This window comes from Capricornis sumatraensis, chromosome 14 (genome assembly GCF_032405125.1).
Source record: "Capricornis sumatraensis isolate serow.1 chromosome 14, serow.2, whole genome shotgun sequence".
Classification (NCBI taxonomy): Eukaryota; Metazoa; Chordata; class Mammalia; order Artiodactyla; family Bovidae; genus Capricornis; species Capricornis sumatraensis.
In genome coordinates, this window is record NC_091082.1 from 37,987,901 (window position 1) to 38,015,049 (window position 27,149).

Sequence of the window (27,149 nt, forward strand, 5' to 3'; positions counted from 1 at the left end):
ATACTCAGGAAATTTTTTTGAGCCAACCATGGAACATTTATAGCACCGAAATAGGCAAATGCTGTAAGTCAGAGCTGTGTTTCTGTTGTTGTTGTTGTTGTTTTCCTTCCTAGAAAGCTGTTTACCAGTACATTACTGTAGGACTGAATCTATAGGATTTTTGAACTTCCTAGGCCTTAAGTCTGGCCATCAGAACTTTACCCCAGGAAGCTTACAGAAGTGGGCAAGAAATTGACATACAAAGAAATATAATCAACTCTTGTCTGGCTGTTAGAAGCATATGGAAGGAATGTGGAGCTAAACATTTTTGCATGTGATAATACATTTTTGTTCCTTTGGGTGCAGAGGGAAACTCAGTGAGGAATATGAGTTTGTCTTTGAAAAGCCAAAGAAGCTGTTGCTCCAGATAGCCTGGAAGGAGAAAAATAGAATGTATCATATGGGATCGCAAAGAGTCGGACACGACTGAGCGACTGAACTGAACTGAACTGAACTGTCTGTTTTCTAACCTACAAAAGAGGAGAATTACTACCAGTGCCGTTTATGCCACTTGTCAGCTGGGAGCAGAGAGGACTTTTATTTCTGACCTCACTCTTCTTTCTTTTATTAAGAATCACATGCTTTAAGAGCAGAATTTGGCATTTTATAGAACTCTTGATTGTCCCAGTAGATGAAATAATATTGAACTCTATAATTTGGAAATTTTCTTTCAGAGATTGGTAAATTACATTCTTTATGTTCTTTAAATAATAATATAACATGCAAGCATCTATAAAGCACTTACCATATACTAACATTATTCTAGTCTTTAATCTTCACAGTAATGTTAAAGCACTGTTATGAATATTATAGAAACTGAGGCACAGGGAGGTTTAGGTGACTTGCTTTTGGTACCACAGCTTATAAATCCAGAAGCTAGGATTTAACTTCTGGCAGACTGGTTCAGCTGTACCCTGCCACTTCCATAATTTCATTGCTAATCACCGTTAATATGGAGACAAGAATGTGATAAATATTTTTAATTACATATTTTCAACTAATTCTTAAACTGTTTCTGTTTTTCTGTGGAATATCTTCCTATCAATCTTGTTCTATATTATTACTTTCTCTGCTTGCTTTTTTCCTTTTATGCTGTGGACTTTTCTCTTCTTCCTCTTGCCTGGAACAACTGGCTCAGAATGAGCTGAAAGAAAAGAGAGTTTGAGTCTCTACTTTGTAAACAAAACCGCTTTTTAAAATAAAAACCTTGGAGCTGGAGAAGTAGGAGTTAAGGAACAAAGTAGTTCAGATTACACGAACAGGTTGCACCATGGAAATGTTTGCAGATTAGGTTCCTTACTATCATAATAGAGCGAATATCACAGTAAAGCAGATCACGCAAATTTTTTTGGTTTCCCAGTGCATATAAAAACCATGTTTACACAATACTGCAGTCTTTTAAGTGTATGGTAGTATTAAAAAGCGCTCATTGGAAGAATAATGCTGATCATCATCTGAGTTTTAAGTGAGTCTAATCTTTTTGCAACAGTCAGTCAGAGAGCACTGATTACCATAGCAAATATAGTTAATAGTGGAAAAGTTTGAAATATTGGGAGAGTTGCCACAATGTGCCAGACAGACATGAAGTTAGCAAATGCTGTTGGAAAAATGGCACCGATAGTAGACTTGCCACAAACCTTCGTTTCACCTTATTTCAAACCTTCAAATACGCGGTACCTCACGACTTTTATCGTGCCTTTGCTTTATTTCCCTTAATCACACTTCACAAGTGTTAACTTTTTTTGTAAGTTGAATTTATATGTATGTATATATATATAAAATGCACATATATATATATGGTGTTTTGTTCTTTGTTTCTACCTTTCTTTAGCTAAAAAAATAGAGGCTCCTGCACAGCTGCAAGAATTAGTTTCAGACTTACCTTCTCAATTTGTCTCCTCACCTCCTGCTTTAAGGACCAGGCGGAAAAACACATTGAATACATCCAAACGTACAGATGGACTGGTAAGAAATGCATGATTTTATTTGTATGCAATGCTTTTTATTTTTTAAGCAGTGCTTCCTAGGTGAACTTCTTTAAAAACAGCAGGTGTTTATAGTCCAAGACCAAAATTACCTTTTGGGGTTCCTAGGTTTAAGATAGATGGGTATATTACTCTTGGTGTATTATTGGCAGCTGTGGTTGAAATTGCCTATTAGGGGAAAGGTTTTAAAACTGTAGTGTCCCATAAGAATTATTTGAATGTATTCATTTAAAATGCAGGTCACAGACCCCCTGGAGTGTCATCCACAGACCACACTTGGAGAGAGTGTGTCAGAGTTGACTAGTTGCATGTAACTCTAAATTTAAAATAGTTTATGGATTAAGTATGAGCATGAAACCTTTATATTTACCAGTCTTAATTTGTGAGCATTTCTTGAATTATCTACTATGAGCCATTACTATGCAGTGACAAAGATGCAAAAATAATTCAGACAGATTCATCGTTTTTCAGGAGTTCAGTTTAATTGAGGAGGCAAAAATACAAATAATTATTTCACAGCATGATAATCACTTATACTCAGATAACGCTGCAGACAGAAGGTAAAGGAGACAGGCGCTGCTGGAAGAGGACAGCAGATGCAAAAGCACAGAAGCCTGGCCGTGCATGAGGGCGGGGCTGGGGCTGTCGACAGGCTAGCAAATAACCATGCGCATGTTTTAAGGAATTTCAGTGAAAAATGAATCCTAGGGAGGAGAAAATATTTGATGGTGGTCTAATCCTTACGCAGCACTCAGAGCCTGGAATTGGACAGAGGCAGTGGAGCACTGCAGTGGACAATGGAAAGACACCAGAATGAGACTGATAAGATCTGGGGATGAATTGAATGTGTGGGGATGAGGGATAATACGCTGTCCTAGATGACCGAGGTTTCTACCAAAAAAATACACAGGGTCCATTTGATTGTTTATTGAGGTTAAATTCATTTAGCACTGTCTGGCTGTAGTCTTTGACTCAGGATAGAACTTTTTCAGTTTAAATTTTGAATATTTAATTAGCTAATGTTGATCTTTCAAAACTTTTAACCCATAGGAAGGTGATGGTCAGTCAGCTGAAACTGTGGGAAAGCAACAAGTGAAAAGAATCAGGACTGCAAAAACAAAACAAGCAAGCAAGTAAGATGTTTTCTAGGCTGTAATTTTTATTTTCAGTTTTGTTTCTTAAAATTATATTGGTAGAGACTCAAAAAAGAGAAATGGAGCTCATCAGAAAAAGGTCATTCTTTGGGGCATCTATATGCACTCAGTTAGTTCAGTTCAGTCACTCAGTCGTGTCCGACTCTTTGCGACCCCATGAATCTCAGCACGCAGGCCTCCCTGTCCATCACCAACTCCCACAGTTCACCCAAACTCATGTCTATTGAGTCGGTGATGCCGTCTGGCCATCTCATCCTGTGTCGTCCCCTTCTCCTCCTGCCCCCAATCCCTCCCAGCATCAGAGTCTTTTCCAATGAGCCAAATCTTCGCATGAGGTGGCCAAAGTATTGGAGTTTCAGCTTTAGCATCATTCCTTCCAAAGAACACCCAGGACTGATCTCCTTTAAAATGGACTGGTTGGATCTCCTTGCAGTCCAAGGGACTCTCCAACACCACAGTATGTCCGTGCTATCGAGCACTTAAAATGTCACTAATGTAGCTGAGTGACTGAACTTTTTTATTAAAATATAGTTTATTTACAGCATGTTGTATTAGTTTTAGGTGTTCAGTTCAGTTGCTCAGTTGTGTCCGACTCTGCAACCCTATGAATTGCAGCACGCCAGGCCTCCCTGTCCATCACCAACTCCCGGAGTTCACTCAAACTCACGACCATCAAGTCGGTGATGCCATCCAGCCATCTCATCCTCTGTCATCCCCTTCTCCTCCTGCCCCCAATTCCTCCCAGCATCAGAGTCTTTTCCAATGAGTCAGCTCTTCGCATGAGGTGGCCAAAGTACTGGAGTTTCAGCTTTAGCATCATTCCTTCCAAAGAACACCCAGGACTGATCTCCCTTAGAATGGACTAGATGGATCTCCTTGCAGTCCAAGGGACTCCCAAGAGTCTTCTCTAACACCACAGTTCAAAAGCATCAATTCTTCGATGCTCAGCTTTCTTCACAGTCCAACTCTCACATCCATAAAAGACTACTGGAAAAACCATAGCCTTGACTAGACAGACCTTTGTTGGCAAAGTAATGTCTCTGCTTTTCAATATGCTATCTAGGTTGGTCATGCCTTTCCTTCCAAGGAGCAAGCGTCTTTTAATTTCATGGCTGCAATCACCATCTAGATTTCACTGCAGAAGGTGACTTTCTTACATAGCATGAAAGTCGGTCAGTTCAGTCGCTCAGTCATGTCTGACTATTTGCAACCCCATGGACTCCAGCATTCCAGGCCTCCTTGTCCATCATCAACTCCCAGAGTTTACCCAACTCATGTCCATTGAGTCGGCAACGCCATCCAGCCATCTCATCCTCTGTCGTCCCCTTCTCTAGCTTCAGTCTTTCCCAACATCAGGGTTTTTTCAAATGAATCAGTTCTTCACATCAGGTGGCCAAAGTATTGGAGCTTCAGTTTCAGCATAGTCCTTCCAGTGAATATTCAGGACTGACCTTTAGGATGGACTAGTTGGATCTCCTTGCAGTCCAAGGGACTCTCAAGAGTCTTCTCCAACACCACAGTTCAAAAGCATCAATTCTTCAGTGCTCAGCTTTCTTTATAGTCCAGCTCTCACACCCATACATGACTACTGGAAAAACCACAGCTTTGACTAGATAGACCTTTGTCGGTAATGTCTCTGCTTTTTAATATGCGTTTTAACATAGCATGAAAACCCCTTTAAAAAGGATGAGTGAAGGGCTTCCCTGATGACTCAGACGGTAAAACATCCACCTGCAATGTGGGATACCTGGGTTCGATTCCTGGGTTGGGAAGATTCCCTGGAGAAGGGCATGCAACCCACTACAGTATTCTTGCCTGGGGAATCCCCATGGACAGTGGAGTTACAAAGAATTGGATACGACTGCGCAACTTAAGCACAGTAGGGTGGGGGTAGTTGAATGCTCAACAAAGCTTTGTATTTTTTACAGTGAATTTGGGGAGGGGAGTGCAGTGTTTCACCTTTTCTTTAGTGAAAAGTGATAAAACTATCAATAAAAGTCGTTAAAAACACAAAAGTCCTGTGATTATGTCACTATTAGCAATTAAAACTTCATCGCAAAATTACTCCCATTTTGGATATATTTTGCTTAGATACGGTTGAATTTCATAAAAGTACAAAGTAATTAATTTTATCTTTAAAAACTGATTTAATGAGAGCTTTTGACTATAATTAATAACACTAAATTGGCTTTGTGTATATGTGGAAAACTGCTTCATATTATGAAATACATACATAGTTTCTAATTGCTGGTATTTGAGAATTCCCATTTCTCATTTATTTTATGGACCTACTGGGCTCTCCTTCTTATGGACCGACTACTGGTATTTGGCCCTTCCTTGTAAACCAGTAGTATTTATTAATACATATGAAATATTTAAATGAAAATTCAAATAGTAATTGTTTTGAGGATCCCAAACATAAAGGATAATCTCTATCATGTGAGTCTTTAACTCTGCTTCAACTTAGTTTATTTGACTAAAGTTTTATTTTACTTCTCCTTTATAAAATGAAAGCACTAGAAAAAGGTAATACCTAAGATTTCTTCATATATTGGGAAGTGGACTACATTTTATACTGTAACATGTTTCTTCTTACTTGAGTTATATCTTTATTTCAGAAACACAGAAAAAGAAAGTTGGTCACCTCCCCCAGTAGAAATTAAGCTGATTTCTCCCTTGGCAAGCCCAGTTGATGGAGTCAAGAGCAAACCAAGAAAGACTGCAGAAGTAACAGGAAAAACTGTTGGAAGGAGCAGGAAGAAGTTGTCTTCTTTTCCAAAGCAAGTTCTACGCAGAAAAATGCTGTAATTTTTTCAAGTTTTTTAATGTACACCTATTTGTAAAGTCATCAGAATTGTGTGGATTATTAAAAATCATTAATTTGGAAGAAAATAATTTATATAAATTATTGTAAATTTTTGTAAACAATGTCTTCAATAAGTAAAGTAACTCCATATGGAGTGTGATTCTTTTAGTCCAGGCAGTTTTTTCTATTTTATAATAAGACTTCATACATTTATATAATATGTAAATATGGCTTATTGGAATGTTAAATAAAGTATACTTTACAGTAGTCTGTGTCTGTTAGATTTTTGAGAGGGGATTTCTGTTTTAATAATGATTTTATATGCTAGTAGATATTGGTTCCATTTTCTTTGTCTATAGTTAAAAGTATTAGACCAGTTTGAAGATGACTGAACTGTTGGGTTTTTTTAAGTTGCTATTTTATAATTTATGCACTTTGCTTCTGTGATTAAGACTTCTAATCTTAAATTGAGGGAGGCTGTTACTATGTTGAAATTGAATTATGGGCATGTAATTTTGCCACTTTTTTGTAGTTTAACATATTTTGTGTATTCTACCTCAAATTAGTAATTTTCCAAGTAATGCATTGATTAAATATAATGTTGGCATTTCTTGTTCAGCAAGTTTAAAGGCTATTATCTTTAAAGTCTCTTAATTATTCAGAGACTAATTATCCAGGTTAGACTGACCGGTTCACTGCTCACTAGCAACTTCTTAAAGGGGTTTGAGTAGTAAGAAAGGAAATGTTTAAAAAAAAAAAAAGCTGTTTCTTGGCTATTCAGTGCACTTTGTATGTGCCTAATATTAATAGAATGAAAAGTCTGAACAAATTTTATAAACATTCTCGCTGTGAAGGAGCTTGCTACTGAATCACAGAAATCCCTTAACATTTATTCAGGTTTTAAAATGACAAATTCTCATAGGACCTCAGGCACAGAGTATTGAGGATGGGTAGAGTGTGAGTAGATGCGGAAAAAGGAAAAGAAAAACCACTCTGTTTCTGCAATGTGACTGTGTGCAATTAAGTGGTGATACTTGATGTGGGCTATAAAATTCATCAATAAATAAGTATTGTAAAATTATAACAGGTAATTGATAGTGTGTAATGAATGGACCATTAATAATTGATTGTCTAGAAACAGACTGCTTTTGTTGGCTAAGCTTTCAGTGTTTCAGTGTGAAGCATAAGCGGTGTACGTTCTGCATTATTTTTCTACCAAATAACAATATGAATACTGGGAAAATGCTGAAAATGCCTATGCCAAGTACTGACAGCGTGAAAGTAGCAGTGCGAGTGCGGCCTTTTAGTCAGGTTAGTGATGAATGTTACGTTGCCTTGTTGAAAGTTTGACTATGACTTTCATTTTATTAATTTTTAAAATAATAATTATCAAACTTGTATTGAAGCTGCTTGTCCTTTACCGAATATTAAATTTATTTAAATGAACTTGTTAAATGACTAATTTAAAGATCTAAATTAAACATAATTCAGAAAACAATTCATTCCTTTGCACAAGTAGCACAATAAAAAATTGACAAGAAAAATGTTTTGTCAATAATTTTTTAAACCAGTGCAGTTTGGTGAATATAGACATGTGCTATGTGTTTTTATCCCCGCCCCCCAAACAACAGCTCATAATCAAACAGATTTTCAGTTCTGAATGAACTCTTATGTATTTTATATGCTTTTATGTATAATTGTATTTGTATAACTTTTTACAGAAATACCAGTCATTAAACTTGCTACAACATTTTAGGATAAAATATGAGTTATACTTATTCTGGGACCTTTAGCAATTGTCTATCTTTGATTATCAATGGAGTAGTTGAATTTTAAGATAATTGTGAACAGTTGATCCATTCAGTGGACTTTTGCTTATTTGTTGTGGATCAAACACTGAACTAGGAACTGAGGATACAAAGGAAAGTCGTCGTTCTCTAGCAGCGTATAGTCTTATGTATGTTAATGATTTATAGCAATATGTACCGTGGTAAGGTGAATCATCTTGACACCCAGAGAAAGACTGGGTACAGTTCATTCTGCTTGCACAGAACTTGAAGACTTCCTGGAAGTAGAAGAATTTGAAATGGTCATAAAGGAGATAAATAAGATTTGGATAAGAGTATGCTGAAACAACATGCAAAGGCTTATTTGATAATGATTCTGAATGGGATACAATGTAGTGATGACCTCATATTACATGTACTTTCCCACTTGTTTAGTTGCTGCTTTTACTTTCATCCATTAATACAGAATATTGCTTTGCACATATTCAGTTGATATCAGTTCTGTCCTGTCCCTTAACATTCCTCTATATTGCAGAAAATACTTCAGGAATCAGGCAGATATATGATTAGATAACTTTATAACTAGACATTAAGTGTGGTTATGTCTCACTTTAGCATAGCCCCTAATTAAGGTTTCTAAAGTGGCATAGTTTCTCAGGGAACAGATTCAAAACATGTCAAAGAGTTAACTTGTGATTAAATTAAATGACCACATTGAAGGACAGTTAACTAGGATATAGGAATGGGCAGTAAAACAATTACACAGTTGGGTCCCCTTTGATTCATATCTACCACCAAAGTTGATTATCTTAGACTGGAATAGTAGGAAGAAAGAAAATGAATTCAGGAAATGGTTTGGGGTAGTTCTGGATCACATCTGGACAACTGTTAAACCGCCTTGGTGACCTAGACCCTGCCTAGTTTTCTAACTTCATATCCAGTCTTGCTTTCACTGTGGGATCAGAGGTCCAACTTTATGAGACTTCCTTTGTTGTAAAACAGTGGCTGTCAGGAGCCTTTGGGGGTCTGGGGGCACACTGGGTCTTTGTTGCGCTGCATGGGTTCTTCATTTCTGTGCTTTTTGTTGCAGTGTGGGCTTCCTCTAATTGCAGTAAGTTGGGGCTACTCTAGGTGCAGCGTGTGGACTTCTTGTTGCAGTGGCTTCATGTTGTGGAGCATGGCTCTGGAGCTGTGGGCTTCAGTAGTTGGGACTTAGCAGCAGCAGAGCACTGTCTCAGTAGTTTTAGCACACAAGCTTAGTTGCTGGCAGAATGTCAGATCTTCCAGGATGGGTCAAGGATGAAACCCATGTCCCCCAGGGTGGATTCTTAACCACTGGACTACCAAGGAAGTCCCGACTGTCAGGAGCCTTTGAAGTCAGATGAACATGAGTTCAAAACCTGACTTTATCCCTTACCTACTGTGTGGCTTTGAGCAAGGTTTTAAGCTCTGAGCCTTGATTTCCTTAAGTCTAAAATAGAGATGTTGATACCTCACAGGATTGCCTTTAGAAACACTAGGTGAAGTAATCTGTAAATTACTGAGCACGATGTTTGACAAGTAAGTACTTTTCATATTAGCTGCTATAGTTATTTTCACCATCGTGTTAGTCACTCAGTATCTGACTCCTTGCAACCCCATAGACTATAGCCTACCAGACTCCTCTGTCCATGGGATTCTCCAGGTAAGAATACAGGAGTGGGTTACCATTCCTTTCTCCAGGGTATCTTCCCAACCAGATTGAACATGGGTCTCCCACATCCCAGGCAGATTCTTTACCATCTAAGCCACCTTTTAAATGGTTTTATTGAGATAATTTACATAGTACACATTTAGCTCACTTACGGTGTATGATTCAGTGACTTAATGTATTCACAGATGCAGCCATCACCACGATCAGATTTATAACGTTTTTAATCACCTCATTCCCATACTCCTAAACAACCATTAAACTAATCTCTCTTTCTGCATAGTTCCCTGTTGTGTACAATTCATATCAATAGGATTATATAGTCTTTTGTGACTGGCTTCTTTCAGCATAATGTTTTCAAGATTTCTCTATGTCATATCATATGATATGACTTTTATATTGTGTCATCTGTGTTGTATCAAAAGTTCATTTCTTTATGGCTGGATAATAGTCCATTGTATGGATATACCACATTGTGTTCATCCATTCCTCAGTGAATGTCAGGGTGGTTTCCACCTATTCACTGTTAGCTATTATGAATCATGCTGCTATAAATATTTGTTTACAGATTTTTGTGTGGACACAGGTTTTCATTTCTTTTGGTTATATACCTAGGCATGGAATTGCTGAGTCGTTTAATAACTCTGTGTTATCTTTCAAGAAATTGTCAAGACTTTTCTAAGCAGCTGCACCTACTTAGAAAATTTTGTATTCCTACTAGCAGTGTATGAAGGTTCCAGTTTATAACTTACTTCATTATAGCCATTCTAGTTGGTGTGAAGTGGTACATCATGTTTTTTTGATTTGCACTTTCCTGATAACTAATGATGTCATGGATCTTTTCATGTACTGTTGCCCATTAGTGTATCTTCCCTGAGGAAATGTCCATTCTGATCCTTTGTTCATTTTTAAATTGGACTTTATCTTTTTATATTGAGCTGTTCTTTACATATTCTAGTTACAAATTCTTATTAAATATACAACTTGCAAATTCTCTCCCATTCAAAGGGTTACCTTTTTATCCTTTGAAGCATAGACATTTTTAATTTTGATGAAATCCATTTTTTAAAATTGTGCTTTTGGTGTCTTATCTCTCTTTGCCCACTCCAATGTCATGAAGATTTATATTTTCTATTTTAGTTTTAGCTCTTACATTTAGGTCTTTGGTCCTTTCTGAGTTGCTTTTTATATATCATGTGAAGTAATGATCCAGGTTCATTCTTCTGTGTGTGACCATCGAGTTTTCCCAGTGGCATTCCTTGTGAAGGCCATTCTTCATTTTGGCAGCCTTGTTGAAAATCGGTTGATCATAGACATTTGGATCTGTATCTGGACTCCACTTTGTTACACTAATCTGTATGTCTGTCATTATGCCAGTGCCACACTCTTGATCACTGTTGGTTGTACTAAATTGTAAGATTGGTGTGACTCCTACTTCTTTCTTTTTGAAGATTGAAGATTTTGGCTATTCTGGATGCCTGTCAGGTCCATATGAATTTTACAATCAGCCTGTTAATTTCTACAAAGAAAGTGGGCTTTTGATAGAGTTGAATTGAACGTACATCTGCTTGGGGATTTTTCTCCTAATAATAGGTTTCCCTGGTGGCTCAGACGGTAAAGAATCTGCCTGCAATAATGCCAATTCCTTCAATCTATGAAATGGGGTGTTTTTCTAAATTTTAGATCTTTAGTTTCTTCCAACAATGTTTTGAGGTATTCAGGGTATGTTTTGTACTTCTTTTGTTAACCTTATTCTTAAATATTTTATTCTTTGTGGTAGTACTAGAAATTTTCCTAATTTCATTTTCAAATTGTTTAAAGTGTATAAAACAGTCTGTTATTGTATATTGATTTTACATCCTGCAACCTTACTGAACTCATTTACTAGTTGTAATAGTTTCTAGTGGATTCCTCAGGATTTTCTAAGATCATATCATCTGCACATTGCTATCATTTTACCTCTTCCTTTCCTATCTGGATGCTTTTGTTTCCTTTTCTTGCTTAATTTCCCTGGCTAGATCCTCCCATGCAGTGTTGAATAGAAATGTCAAGAGTAGAAATCCTTGTCTTCTTCCTGATCTTGGAGAGTAATAGTCAGCCTTGACTGTTCAGTATGATAGTAGTAGTGAGTTTTTCATAGATGCCCCTTATGAGATTGAGGAAGTCCCATTCTGTTGCTGATGTGTTTTGAGTGTGTTTATCATGAAAGGGTGTTGAATTTTGTCATATTCATTTTCTACATGTTGAGATGATATGTGACTTTTTTATTCTGTTCATACGTATTACATTGATCATTATTTTAAAGTGTACCCAAGATTTGTTTTAATCAGATACAATAAGGTGACAGACTCAGTGATCACTGCCTTATAATTTTCAAGGGAAAGGAGCATTCCATGTAGCCATACAAGGAAGTTGGTCAAAAGGCTGGAGGAAAGGATGCCTGGCCCACACCCTTATTGTGGTTTCCACCGGAAGGAATGGGCAAGGCACAGTAGGCAAGTTTGAGCAATTTCAGGATTGGATAGTTAGTGTAGTTTCCATGGACTCTAGACTTCAGTTGGTCAGGTACAGCCTAGTAGTCAGGTACCTGGTGCTGGAGTAATGTGAGTTAGGAGAAACACTGCGTTGGGGTGTGAATTAGATAAAGGGATTAGATAAAGGCTTGGGATGTGGCCTTCAGATTGGTTGATATGCACGATAAGTTGTTCGCTATCTCTATGAATTCATGGATGTCAAAGTCATGAAATTGAAACAATAGAAATGTTTTCAGATGTTAAACCCAAGCTTGCATCCCTGGGATAAATCTCATTTGGTTATGGTGTATAATTCTGTTTATATGTTGCAGGATTCACATTAGTAATGATTTGTTGAGGATTCTTGCAGTATCTTACAAGAGATACTGGTTTGTAGCTTTATTTTCTTGAGATAGCTGTCTCTATTTAGTATCAGGGTAATACTGGCTTCATAAAAATAAGTTAGGGAGTATTCCCTTTTCTATGTTTTGGAAGAGTTTGTGAAGAATTGGTATTATGTAAATGTTTGATAGAATCAAGCAGTCTAGCCATTTGTTCATGAACTGTTTTGTTTTTACTACAATCTCCATTTGTTATGGGTCTATTCAAATTGTCTATTCTTGAGTATTTCATACTTGGTGTCTAAGAATTTGTCCATTTCATCTAAATTATCTAATGTGATAAATTGTTTATATTATTCCTTTATAATCTTTCCTTTATTTCTTTAATCTGGTTTCCGTCCATGCTGTGAATATATTTATGGTTTTTACTTTTCTGTTAACTCCTGCATCTGATCACTCTCAGTTTCTGTTGCCAGCGTCCCTTCCAGTGTATGGATCTTACTTGCCTATTTCTTTGCAGGCACAGTTTTCTATTAGGCAGACTGGACATTTTAGGTAATGCATTATAGCAAATCTGAGTGCTGGTCTTCCCACTCCTCTCTAGCTTGTTATTGTTATTTGCTTGTTTATTTGTTGTTTTGCCAAAAGATTTGTGTTCTGCTGAAGGACTTTCAGGTTCAGAGGATTCACTGGCAAAATAACCACTTTGTCTTTAAGTAGGCAAGAATTAAGGAAGAAATATATATACATCACCAGATTGGGGAAACACTACATCCAGATTCAAGCCACAGCCCCAGTTGGAAGATCCACAAGCAGTGTAGCAGGAAATACATATCCATATACATCACCAAATTGGGGGAACCCCTACTTAATCCGGAGTTAAGGAACACTGGGAAGTCCCTGGAACAGCAACCTGAGTCCCCAATTTGAAGGTACATTCCATGGCTGAGACTTGAGAGTGCCATCCAAAGGAGTCCTGCTTTTATCACCAAGCTGCAGGCTGGCTGGTAGTCATCAGCTTACATGCAAATATGCAGCTTTGGCTATTGTGTTAAATGTTCATATTTCTAGTTGTCAGTCTCAGAATGTTCACTGATCCCTGGGAACTGGCCAGATTCCCCAGGCCCAGGAAGTTTTGTGACTCATTCCCATCCATGTTATTTATTCCCTTAACTGTTGGTTCTCAAGACCTACTTTCAGCGTTCCTGCCAGTCAGCAGTTTGGCATGTAATCCCTTTCAGGGCCTCTGATCAGTCAAAGACCTGTTGCTGCTTCTGAAGCCTGGACAAGACTACTTGTATGAACGTCCCCATTAGTTTAGTGATTGGCTGGATTATTTTAGTGAAGTCTTATCTTCTACCTGGTCACTATGGGATGGTGACAGTTTTTGTAGGGGCCCCTTTCTCTCTTGACCATACCAAACTGTGAAGTCCACTGATTGCCAACCGATTGCTCTGTTTTCAACAATGACCAGGGGCATAAATTGCTCTAAAAACTATTTCAATCAAATTCCGGTTCCTTTTAAAGGATTAGTTTCTGAGATCAGTGATTGATATTTTTTCTGAGTCCAGGTGGGTTCCTCCCCAGCAAACCAGACCAAAAAAAAGTGAAAGTCACTCAGTTGTGTCCAACTCTTTGCAACTCCATGTAGCTCGCCAGGCTCCTCTGTCCATGGAATTTCCCCAGGCAAGTGGGTTGCCGTTTCCTTCTCCAGGGGATGTTTCTACCCAGGGATTGAACCCGGGTCTCCTGCATTGCAAGCCAATTCTCTACCATCTGAGCCACCAGGGAAGCCAAACCAGAGAACCTGTACTTTAACCTGTTACCTTGAATATCCGAATTGCCCTTCATTACAGCCACCTCTGTTCTTAAGAGTGCTCTTAGTGTTGAACTCTAAGGGGGCAAACGAAGTCAGTTCCTTTGGGAAGAGGTTAAGTGCCCAGGCAAGATCTCTAAACCAGGGCTCTGGATTTGTGGGTGGGGACACAAGGAAGCTACTCTGTATGACAGCCCTGCTCTAGAAGCCCAGTGTTTGGTCAATGTGGAACAGCAACCTGCAGTCGTCTGAGCTTGTCTCTCCTGACAAAGAACCACCACCTTGGGAGCCAGGGCAAGTGTGATCAGCACCCCAGGATTCTCAGCACGCGGCAACCAAGGCAGAGTCTCTGTTCCATGTGTGGAAACGGTAAAAGAAGGAGCTCCCACCTCTCACCCATACTTTCCTACATGAAGCCTCAGTCACAGGTAGAAGCGGGCAGGGTGAGAAATGCCGACATTCTCCTCTCAGGACGAAATCCCTCCTCCTGGGACCCAGGGAGAAAGGGAGCCCTGTGCTCTCAGCTCCAGCAGTCTGGAGTTGTCTCTCCTTGGCTGAGCTGACAGTGGAGAGAGAAGGAGTAGTCTTGCTTAAACACCATGGACTCCTTTCTTACCAAATTTTGATACATTTCTTGAATAGATCTTTCTTCATTGGCTGTTGCTCTTAGAACCATTTCCATTTCCCTTTTTTTTCATTTTCATTTTTTTTAATTATTACTTTTCACCAGTTTTGTTGGAGAGTGGACAGTGGAGCGTCTTATGTTGTCATGTTGGGAATGGATCTCTGATGCTGTAGTTTATGCTATTAGCATAGTTGAGTGTTAGATATGCTATTCTCAGAAAGTTAATATGACTAGAGACAAGCCTTTCAAAAATTCTGAGGACCCATAACAGCAACTATTGTCATAACAGCTGCTAAGAATAATCAGAGAACAAAATGAATGAACAGTAAGTTACTAGCTTAATTTCTTACTAGATGTAAAGACCTGCAAAAAAATTGGATGACAGGGAAACTGTAATGATTGACTCAAATTTGTGATTTGACTATATAGAGAGAAGAATTCTGGGAGCAAATGTGTGATTTCCATGCATTCCAGGACCACCACCACTATACAAGACCCTAAGAATCCAGAACATACGAAGACGTTTACTTTTGACCTGGCATATTGGTCTCACAATGGATTTCAAAAGGATAAAGATGGTGTGTTTATTTCAGCTGATCCTGGTGGTAAATTTGCAGGCCAGGTAAATTACTTTAAAATAGCATCAGTGGAAGTTTTTTTTTTTTAATTGTTAACAATATATTAGTACATTGATTTTTTATGAGGTCCAAAAGTATAGCTGTTGCCTAAAAAATTCTTTAGACACTTAAGTCTGTTATTTTTTTGATGTATTTACATGTTTTGAAAAAGGAATATTGGTCAAGTCAGTTATATTTTCCTCTCTAATATAAGCAAAATAAGCCAAACTTGTGTGGCACTCAGCATTTGAGAATTTTGGTTTATCGAGTATTTACCATGTGCCATACACTATTCTGCCTGAAAGTTGCTCAGAATTTGGTGTAGGGAGACAGGCAAAAAAGTGCATTCAAATGTTACAGGTTCTATAAATAACATATGTGGGATACAATGGGGTACAAAGGAAAAGTGGTCATTTCAATGTGGATAGAGCTCATTAACCTGCATAAATCTATGTGTTTGTAATTTCCACGTTGAAAAAATTTCAACCATAATTTCTCCAAGTATTTTTGGTCTCCCCTTATTCCTTCTATGATTCCAGTTACATGTATGCTTGAGATTTTCCCACAGGTTACTGAGGCTCTGTTCATTTCCTCCCAACCTTTTCTTTCTATTCTTCTTGTCTACCTACTCATCTTTGAAAACTCAGCTCAAAGATTATGCCTTTATTAAACCACCCCTAAAAATACTCTGTCAAATTGAAATCTAACAAAAAAAAGTATAACTAATGAGTCAGCTGTGGGAAAATGAAATTATGAAAAACTTGGAGCATGGCAGGAAAAGAGTGGGAGGGAAAAACAGAGGAAATGAAATAAGCAGAATACAAATAGCAAGATAGTAGATTTAATGCCAACCATTGGTTATTTTATCAGGTGTAAATAAGCATGCCAATTAGATGGTACAGATAATCAGATTTGATAGGAAAAGCTGGATCCAATGACGTCATCTTAAGTGCTTGTAAGCTCAGTTTCGTCCCACTCTTTACAACCCCAAGGGACTGAGGCCACCAGGCTCCTGTCCAAGGGATTCTCCAGGCAAGAATACTGGAGCGGGCTGCCAGTTCCTACTCTAGGGGAATCTTCCTGACCCAGGGATGCAACCTCAATCTCCTGTATCTCCTGCACTGGTGGGCAGGTTCTTTATCACTGAGCCACCTGGGAAGCCCATATCTGTCTACACAAATAGACAAAATGCAATTTAAATATAAATAAATAGATACTCGTGTTAACACTAAGAAGAAGAAAACTACAGATGCTATATTTACATCACACAAAGTAGACTTCAGAACAAGAAATATTTCATACACACCATCCTAAGTGGGAATGTGCTTATTAACAGAACTTCAAAGTACACAAAGCAGAAGCTGGTGGACACTGAAAGAGAAATATTCAAATCTACCATTGATTGGTGACTTCATCACTCCTCTCTGAGTAATAGAGCAAATAACCTGAAATCAATATTACAGATGACCAGAATAATATCATCAACCTAACTGACAACTATAGAACAATTTTGCTACCCTCCGTTCAACCACAGCACTACACACTTTTTTTCAAGTGAGCATTTTCAAAGTGAACTTTATGGTAAATTATATTCTGGATCATAAAACTAGTCCCAATAGATGTAAGATAACTGAAATCATACAAAGTATCTTCTCTGACCACAATGGAATTAAACTAGAAAGGAATGACTGAAAGTTATTAGGAAACTCCACTAATATTTAGAAAATGACAGTCTTCTAAATAATCCATAGGTCAGGGAACAAAGAATACAGGAAATTAGTAAATATTTTGAACTGAATGAAAATCAAAACATTATCAAAATTTGTGGGATGCAGCCAAGTCAGGGCTTAGAGCATTAAGTGATTATATTAGAGAACAATCTCAAATCAACAGTCTAGGTTCCTCCACCTAAGAATTTAGAAAAAGAAAAGTATAGAAAAAGCAAGAAAGGGATTAAAAAAGACTAATATAACACAGTAAAATAATAGAGAAAAATCAATGAAACCAAAACCTGGGAGAGAGGAGAAAAGATGCAAAGTATGAAGATGAGAAATGAAACAGACGTTGCTACATATCTTACAGACATTAAAAAATAATAAGAGAATATTATGAACAACTTAATGCCAACAAATTTAACAACATAGATGAAATGGATGCAATCTACTGAAGTCCACACAAAATTAGACAACTCAAGTATCCCTATATCTATTAAGGAAATTTAAACCTAAGCCCAGATGACTTTTCTGTGACTTCTACTAAAGGAAGAAATAATGATAATTCCGAAAAAAAGAAAAAATCTTGTAGATGATAGAAGGACCAGTCATTTTTGAAGCCAATATTACACCAAAACCCAGCCAAATACTACAAAAACGACTACAGATCAATACCATTCTTCATGAACATAGACACAAACATTATTAACAAAATTTTAGCAAATAGAATCCAACAGTATGTATTTTAAAACATATCATTATAAAATGGGACTTAATATCAGTTTAACATATAAATATATCAATGTAATTCATCATATGAACAGAACCAGGAGGGGAAAAAATGTATGATCAGATGCAGAAAAAGCAATTGACGAAATTCAACACCCAGTCATGATAAAAACTCAGCAAATTTAAAATAGGAGGGAGCCTCTTAGAAGTAGAACTTCCCTCAAATACATAAGTAACATCACATTTGATGGTGAAACACTGAATGTGTTGCCCCTCAGAATGGGGACAAGGCAAGAAGGTTCAATCTCATTATTTCTATATAACATCCACTGCAGGCCCCAGCCAGGGCAATAAGGCAATTAATAGGAAATGAATGATATGGCAAGAATACACAGAAGAACTGTACAAAAAAGATCTTCATGACCCAGATAATCATGAAGGTGTGATCACTCACATTCACCTGGAGCCAGACATCCTGGAATGTGAAATCAGGTGGGCCTTAGAAAGCATCACTACGAACAAAGCTAGTGGAGGTGATGGCTTTCCAGTTGAGCTATTTCAAATCCTGAAAGATGATGCTGTGAAAGTGCTGCACTCAATATGCCAGCACATTTAGAAAACTCAGCAGTGGCCACAGGACTGGAAAATGTCAGTTTTCATTCCAATCCCAAACAAAGGCAATGCCAAAGAATGCTCAAACTGCTGCACAATTGCACTCACCTCACATGCTAGTAAAGTAATGCTTAAAATTCTCCAAGCCAGGCTTCAGCAATACGTGAACCGTGAACTTCCAGATGTTCAAGCTGGTTTTAGAAAAGGCAGAGGAACCAGAGATCAAATTGTCAACATCCGCTGGATCATTGAAAAAGCAAGAGAGTTCCAGGAAAACATATATTTCTACTTTATTGACTATGCCAAACCCTTTGACTGTGTGGATCACAATAAACTGTGGAAAATTCTGAAAGAGATGGGGATACCAGACCACCTGACCTGCCTCTTGAGAAATCTGTATGCAGGTCAGGAAGCAACAGTTAGAACTGGACATGGAACAACAGACTGGTTCCAAATAGGAAAAGGAGTACGTCAAGGCTGTATATTGTCATTCTGCTTATTTAACTTCTATGCAGAGTACATCATGAGAAATGCTGGACTGGAAGAAACACAAGCTGGAATCAAGATTGCCAGGAGAAATATCAATAACCTCAGACATGCAGATGACACCACCCTTATGGCAGAAAGTGAAGAGGAACTAAAAAGCCTCTTGATGAAAGTGAAAGTGGAGAGTGGAGAAGATGGCTTAAAGCTCAACATTCAGAAAACGAAGACCATGCCATCTGGTCCCATCACTTCATGGGAAATAGATGGGGAAACAGTGGAAACAGTGTCAGACTTTATTTTTTTGAGCTCCAAAATCACTGCAGATGGTGACTGCAGCCATGAAATTAAAAGACGCTTACTCCTTGGAAGAAAAGGTAGGACCAACCTAGATAGCATATTCAAAAGCAGAGACATTACTTTGCCGACTAAGGTCCGTCTAGTCAAGGCTATGGTTTATTCCAGTAGTCATGTATGGATGTGAGAGTTGGACTGTGAAGGAGGCTGAGCGCTGAAAAATTGATAGTTTCGAACTGTGGTGTTGGAGAAGACTCTTGAGAGTCCCTTGGACTGCAAGGAGATCCAACCAGTCCATTCTGAAGGAGATCAGCCCTGGGATTTCTTTGGAAGGAATGATGCTAAAGCTGAAACTCCAGTACTTTGGCCACCTCATGCAAAGAGTTGACTCACTGGAAAAGACTCTGATGCTGGGAGGGATTGGGGGCAGGAGGAGGAGGAGACGACAGAGGGTGAGATGGCTGGATGGCATCACGGACTCGATGGACATGAGTCTGAGTGAACTCCAGGAGTTGGTGATGGACAGGGAGGCCTGGCGTGCTGCGATTCATGGGGTTGCAAAGAGTCGGACACGATTGAGCGACTGAACTGACCTGAATTGTAAGTAAGATTGTGAAATATTTACAGCAACATCAAAACCATGAGTTGGTTAAATTTACAAAATCTATGCAAAATCTGTGCACTATAAAAACATTAAGAAGAGGAAGACAAATCAGAAGACTCAACATTATTAAGAAGTCATATTGATCAACAGATTCAAAAAAATCTCAATCAAAATGCCAATGGTAACTTTTTACAGAAATTGTACTATTTCAATAATTTACATGGAATTGTAAAGGACTTACAGTAGCCAACATTAATTATGAAGAACTGAAACTGACAGATCTACAATAATCAAAGCAATGGATAAAGAAAATGTGTGTGTGTGTATATATATATATATATATATATATATGCAGTTCTGTGCTTAGTCAGTCAGTCATGTCCAACTCTTTGCAACCCCATGTACTGTAGCCCACCAGGCTCCTCTGTCCATAGGATTCTCCAGGCAAGAATCCTGGAGTGAGTTGTCATGCCCTCCTCCAGGGGATCTTCCCAACCCAGGGATCGAAGCTGGGTCTCCCACATTGCAAGCAGATTCTTTCCATATGAGCCACCAAGAAATATCTATGTATGTATACATACATATATAGACAATAGAATATCATTCAGCCATTAAAAAAGAAGGAAATGCCATCAACAACATGGATAGGCCTTGGGGACATTATGCTAAGTAAAATAAGCTGGACAGAGAAAGAAATACTAAATGTGGAATATTTTTTAAAATGAACATGATAACAGAGAACAGATTGGTGGTTTCCAGAGGCAGGGGGTTAGTGTTCCGGGCTGGAGCTGAGCGGGGTGAGACTGGTATATGGGTGAAAATGGAGAAGATCATCAAAAGTTACAAACTTCCAGTAAGATAAACAAGTCCTAGAGATGTGATATATAGCATGGTGATTATACAGGTGCTTTGCTTTACTGCACTTTTCAGATACAGTATTTGGGCATTTTGTTTTTGTTTTCACTAATTGAAGATTTCCGGCAGTCCTGAATCAAGCAAGCCTAAGTCAGCTGGTGCCACTTTTCCAACAATGCTCACTTCATGTCTCTGTGTCACATTTTAGTAACTTTCCCAAATATTTAAGACTTTTTCTTTCTATTTCTCATAGTAATCTGTGATCAGTGATCTCTGATGATACTATTGCAAAAAGATTATGACTCCTTGAAGACTCAGATGCTAGGTAGCATTTTCGAGCAGTAAGATATTTTTAAATGGATATATCCATTGGCTTTTTTTAGATGTCATGCTATTACACACTTAATAAATTACAGTATAGTGTAAACATAACTTTTATGTTATGCACTGAAAAACCAAAAAAATTGTGTGACTCACGTTACTGCATTACTTTCTTTATTGTGAAGGTTTGGGACTAAACCCACAGTATCTCTGAGGTATGCCTGGAGTTAACAATCCAACATTGTGTATAAGAAGGTTGCTAAGAGAGTAGATCTTAAATGTTCTCATTGAAGAAAAAAAATGTTTAACTTTGTGAAGTAATGGGTGTGAACTTCTGGTAATAATTTCTCAATAAATACATGTATCAAATCATTATGCTATACATTTGAAACTATTTAATGTTATGTGTCAATTCTATCTCAGTTTTTAAAAGACAGTTTTAAAAGACTGCAATTGTGATAGTTGACCTTGAACTTCGAGCGGTCTACTCAACCAAGGAACATGTCCAGGGAAACCACATTTAACACAATCAGTCACAGCACCTTCTCCATACACTGCATAATTTTTTTTCTTGAAATAATATGCACAATATGCCAAAATGTTGCTTTTATTTTTCCATCTTCAATATTAAAATGGTTATACAAAAATTCACCAATTTCTGATAAGTTTTTCTAAATGTACACTGAGATGACAGCTGTCACAATGCAATGTAACAAAATTGTTTTAAATGAAGTTAAAGACTATTAAGGGCTACTACCACCATCTTTCAGAAAAAATCAAATGAACACTTTGGTCAACCCAATAGAAAACACTTTGGCTGGTCTGTGTCCCTTGGAGCCTTGAAATTTTTGTCTAACGGCTGAATTTTAAAGACCTAGCCCATGTTTTGTAAAATACACAAGTCCATTACTGATGGGTACTAGCTAGTTGAAGATCTGTGGTGATCCCATGGTGATCAGTATCTTCCAAACTGACAAATCCTTTTTTGGTTTCCAGCTTTATTCCATTGGTTCTAAGACAGCATCTGAGTTATATTTCAAGTAAGTTGAATGATACTAAGTAAGGTGGAACTCATCAAAACCAGAATGTTAGATTTTTAAAGTACTGTGAAAAGTCTGTGCTGAACATAATACCTGCAATTTTCTTTCCAGAAGGAGGTTTTTCATGATCTTGGCAGGGGAATTCTGGCCAGTGCTTGGCAAGGCTATAATACCACTCTCTTGGCCTATGGGCAGACTGGCTCTGGAAAAAGCTATTCCATGATTGGGTTTGGTGCAAACAAGGGTATCATTCCGAATGTGTGCGAAGAGCTATTTCAAGCAATTGAGAACTGGGACAAAAATCAAGAATACCAGGTATGTGTTATTCTAGAATCGCTTCTTTAAGGAAAAAAAATTGTTTTCCTTTTGGAAATTCCTTGCCCCCAGTGGAAGTTATCAGCATATCTATTTTAGGATAATGTTAATTTTCCATACCAAAATCCTTACATCATTACAAAATCAAATAAAATGTTGAATTTTTGTGGTTCTATGGAGGCAAACCCAGGAAAATATTTTTTAAAGGCACTTTGAGAGACATCTTAAATGATGACAATAACAAGAGACCACTGTGGAGTTTTATAACACAAAACCCTAGCCAGCTCAAGTTTCTGGTTCCCTTTGCTCCCTTCTTCTATCAAGGTGTGTTCTCCTCTTAATTTATTTTTATTTCTAAATTAAGAATGTTATCTTGCTTCTTAATTGTCCTAACATAGCTTCTTACTTTCCCTAGAAGGTGAAATACCTGTACACAGATGAAAGAAACTGATGAAGACACAAATAAATGGATACGCAGCCCATGTTCATGAGTTGGAAGAATTAATATTATTTAAATGCCCATACCACTCAAATTTATCTACTGATTCAATACAATCCCTATCAAAAGTCTAATGGCAAATTTCACAGAAGTAGAATAATTCTAAAATTTGTATAGAACTGCAAAAGATCCCAAATAGTCAAAACAATCTTGAGAAAGAAGAACAAAGCTGAAAGCATCACACTCCTTTGTTTCAAACTATACTACAAAACTATATGATCAAAAAAGTGTGATACTAACAAAGAAGGACCTACTGTATAGCATATGGAACTCTGCTCTATGTTATGTGGCCTCCTGGATGGGAGGGGAGTTTGGGGAGAATGGATACATGTATATGTACAACTGAGTTCCTCTCTGTTCACTTGAAACTATGACCACATTACTAATCAGCTATGTTGCTGCTGCTGCTAAGTTGCTTCTGTCATGTCCGACTGTGCGACCCCATAGACGGCAGCCCACCAGGCTCCCCCGTCCCTGGGATTCTCCAGGCAAGAACACTGGAGTGGGTTGCTATTTCCTTCTCCAATGCATGAAGGTGAAAAGAGAAAATGAAGTCACTCAGTCATGTCTGACTCTTAGTGACCCCATGGACTGTAGCCTACCAGGCTCCTCCATCCACGGGATTTTCCAGGCAAGAGTACTGGAGTGGGATGCCATTGCCTTCTCCGATTAATCAGCTATACCCTAGTACAAAACAAAAAGTTTTTTAAAAGTGAAAAATAGTACAGTATTCTTTAATGTCAATTACTCACTTTTTCAAAAGTGTTTTTTATGAAGTCTGCTCTGATTCTATCTTTTTCTTTCAATGGTAGGCTTTTAAATAATTTCTCTGGAATTATATTTTCAAATATCTAGGAATTCATTAAATTTTTAAATTAAAAAAAAGTATGATACTGGTACAAAAATAGACACAGAGATCAATAGAAAAAACTGAGAGCCCAGAAATCAACTCATGCATACATGGATGATTAATTTACGACAAAGGAGTGAAGAACATGCAGTGAGAAAAGGAGAATCTGTTCAATAAGCAGTGTTGGGAAAATTGGCTAGTCACATGCAAAAGAATGCATGTGACTATCTTATATCATAGGGTTTCCCTGGTGGCTCAGATGGTAAAGGGTTTGCCTGTGATGCAGGAGACCCAGGTTCAATTCCTGGGTCGGGAAGATCCCCTGGAGAAGGAAATGGCAACTCATTCCAGTATTCCTGCCTGGAAAATTCCATGGACAGAGGAGCCTGGCAGGCTACGGTCCATGGGGTTGCAAAGAGTCGGACATGACCGAGTGACTAACACTGCACTTCATCTTATACCATACACAAAATTAACTTAATATGTATTAAATACTTGAATGTAAGACTTGAAACCATTCAATTTCTAGAAGAAAGCATAGGCAGTAACCACATTGAAATCAGTCTTAGCAGTGTTTTTGTGGCTCTGACTCAAAAGTAAGGGAAAGAGAAGCAAAAATAAGCAAATGGGATCGATAAAATGAAAAACCTTTTGCACAGAGAAAGAAACCATCATTAAAATGAAAAGGCAGCCTATTGAATGGGAGAAGATATTTGCAAATCATGCATCCGATAAGAGGTCAATTTTCAAAATATATAAAGAACATATACAACTCAACAGCAAAAAAAACACAAACAACCCAATTTAAAAATGGGCAGAGGACCTGAATAAGCACTTATCCAAAGAAGATATACAGATGACCAATAGGGACATGAAAAGATGTTCAACATCACTAGTTATTAGGAAAATGAAGCTCAAAACCACAATGAGATATTGTTACCAGAAGTGGGCTAACTGCTCGCTGCTCAAAAGCCAAAATAGATGACAAGACAATTTTTTTTTTCTTTTATCTTCATGAAGTGAAGTGAAATGAAAGTCGCTTAGTCGTGTCTGACTCTTTGCGACCCCAATACAGTCCATGGAATTCTCCAGGCCATAATCCTGCAGTGGGTAGCCTTTTCCTTCTCCAGGGGATCTTCCCAGGGAACGAACCCAGGTCTCCTGCATTGCAGGCTGATTCTTTACCAGCTGAGCCACAAAGGAAGCCCAAGAACACTGGAGTGGGTAGCCTATCCCTTCTCCAGTGGATCTTCCAGACCCAGGAATCAAACCAGGGTCTCCCGCATTGCAGGAGATTCTTTACCAACTGAGCTATGAGGGAAGCCTGTTTATCTTCATACTAATTTGTTTAATTGGTTGATCCACAGCCTTTTATTATATATTTACCTTTACTAGTGGGATTTTTCGTTTCCTATAGATTCTTACTTGTAGCCTTTTCTTTTTCCACTTAGAGAAGACCTATTAACGTTGCTTTTAGGGTTGACTTAGTATTGATAAATTCTTAGTTTTTGCTTGTCTGGGAAGTTCTGGAAACGGAGGGGCTAGGGTCAGAGCCAGGTGTGAGCTGAGGCTTCTCCTCTGCTCAGTGGCTGTCACTGCCCAGTAGGGGGCGGCGTCGAGTCCCAGGTGGCCAGAGCAGAAGCCTAGAGGGTTGGGTCCCAGACGGCTCCTGCGTTCTCAGTGTGTGTTCTTCCCCCTCCCGGCACCAACACCCTTACCCCCAGAGGGCAGCAGTGCTGAGACAAGATGGGGTGGAGTGGTTGCTGTCTCTGGCTGGGGGCGGGGCACGCCAGGGCAGTTTCAGGAAACTGAGCAGAGTCCCCTGCAGTTTTAATCTGTCTTCTGTGCCTTGTTTCTGGAGTGAGCAAGTGTGGGCACATTCTTAGCGGTGGACTCTAGGTTGATTATAGCCCTCTGTCAGTCCCACTGGTTTCCGGCCCCGCTAGGGGGACTCATCCTCCTGGTGACAGATCCCGGGCTGGGTTGCCCATTGTGTTTTCATACCTCTCACTCCCTTCAAGCCTGCAATATCTCGCCTCTTCTGTGTCCCTCCCGGGGTGCAGACCCCAAACTGATTCCGTCTCTTCCTTTCCTACCTAATTCTTTGTGGATCTCCTCTACAGCCTTGGTTGTGTAAGAGTCTTTCAGCCAGTTTCCAACTAAATTTTGGGGAGAATTGCTCCACTTGTAGATGTGTTACTGATGTGTGCGTGGAGGGAAGTAAGCTTCATATCCTCCTCTTCTACCATTTTGACCTTCCCTCCCATTTGTTCGTTTTAAAACTGTGATGCTCTCTGAAGCTAGCTGGAAGTTCTTGGGAGGTGGGGTTTGACTGGCAAGACTCACCAAAGGGTGACTAACAGACAAGCCAGCTTTTCCCAAAGAGGGTATAGTGGCGGCAAAATGTCAGTATTTCAGAGCCTTTTCTCTAGACTAGAGTCACTGAGCTTCCTCCAAGCTTCTGTTTAGGAGGTAGGAGATTGGCTAACGTTGCTCCAAATGCATGGTAGGGTAAAGATCAATCTTTTTCTCTGTGCATGTGCAGATTGGAGAGTGAACAATAAGGAAAAAGCTTTTTTTTTCCTGTTCACAATCAAGACCAACACACACACACACACTTTGGTATCTGTTTTTAGTTTATGTTAAGAACTTCCTCCATGTCATTAAAATTATTTCAGAATCTCATATTGCATGTGACGTTGAGTGTCACTATTTTAATATTTAGCTTTTTCCTTTGTTGTACATTTATGTTGTTTCCATAGTCCTTTTTTTTTTTTCTCCCAAAGGTGACTGTTTCAAGAGAATCTTAATTTACTTTATGCTCTTTCCTATACAGGTTACATTCAGCATGCTGGAAATTCACAATGAACAGGTAACAACGATTACATTTTTTGACAGACAATTCTAAGCGATTCTCTGCAGCTTAAAAAATGGCAGGGGCTCCCCCTCATCCATCCTACAGATAAGTCAACACCTGTTAGCCTGGCATTGGCTATCCAGCCCTAACCTACCTCATTTTAGCTAGGTTCCGCTTCATCTTATGTCCTTCTGTCTCTACACACTCCTTGCATCAGCCACATAGAACCTTTCTCCCTTTCCACAATATGTCCTTCTCTCCTACATCCTTCCTCTGCCTGGAATACCCTTCTTGGTTTCTCTGGTCTTAGAGAAACCACTAAAATTCAAGTCCAGTTCAAATGTCAGCTTATCTATACATTCTAAAGCAGTTGGCTTCAGCATGAGGGTTGGCAAACTTTATCTTCAAATTACAAACAGGAAGTATTTTAGACTTTGAGGGCCTTGAAGTCTCTATCACAACTACTGTACTCTCCCCTCAGAGAGCAAAAACGGCCATAGCTGCAGTATAAGTGAAGGGTAAATGAGCTGTGTACCAATACAACTTTGCTTCTAGACCCTGAGGCTTGAATTTCACATAATTTTCATGTCACAAAATATTTT

General features: G+C 38.5%; 2 protein-coding genes across 3 annotated transcripts in view; both read left to right on the top strand.

Moving 5' to 3' along the window:
• The window catches only part of AHCTF1 (AT-hook containing transcription factor 1), a 76,185-nt gene extending 70,040 nt beyond the window's left edge, over positions 1 to 6,145 (top strand). Inside the window, exons 33-35 of one of the 2 annotated variants that reach the window (XM_068986603.1) lie at positions 1,871 to 2,004; positions 3,075 to 3,157; positions 5,797 to 6,145. In XM_068986603.1, coding sequence (XP_068842704.1) covers positions 1,871 to 2,004; positions 3,075 to 3,157; positions 5,797 to 5,986 — 407 coding nt within the window. In that variant the 3' untranslated portion in view covers positions 5,987 to 6,145. The remainder of the gene's footprint in view (positions 1 to 1,870; positions 2,005 to 3,074; positions 3,158 to 5,796) is intronic. The other variant, XM_068986604.1, reaches the window with a different exon arrangement.
• Positions 6,137 to 27,149, top strand: part of LOC138090216 (kinesin-like protein KIF28P) — a 73,919-nt gene continuing 52,906 nt past the window's right edge. The window contains exons 1-4 of the mRNA XM_068985724.1: positions 6,137 to 7,299; positions 15,188 to 15,378; positions 22,138 to 22,341; positions 26,527 to 26,562. Coding sequence (XP_068841825.1) covers positions 7,089 to 7,299; positions 15,188 to 15,378; positions 22,138 to 22,341; positions 26,527 to 26,562 — 642 coding nt within the window. The 5' untranslated portion in view covers positions 6,137 to 7,088. The remainder of the gene's footprint in view (positions 7,300 to 15,187; positions 15,379 to 22,137; positions 22,342 to 26,526; positions 26,563 to 27,149) is intronic.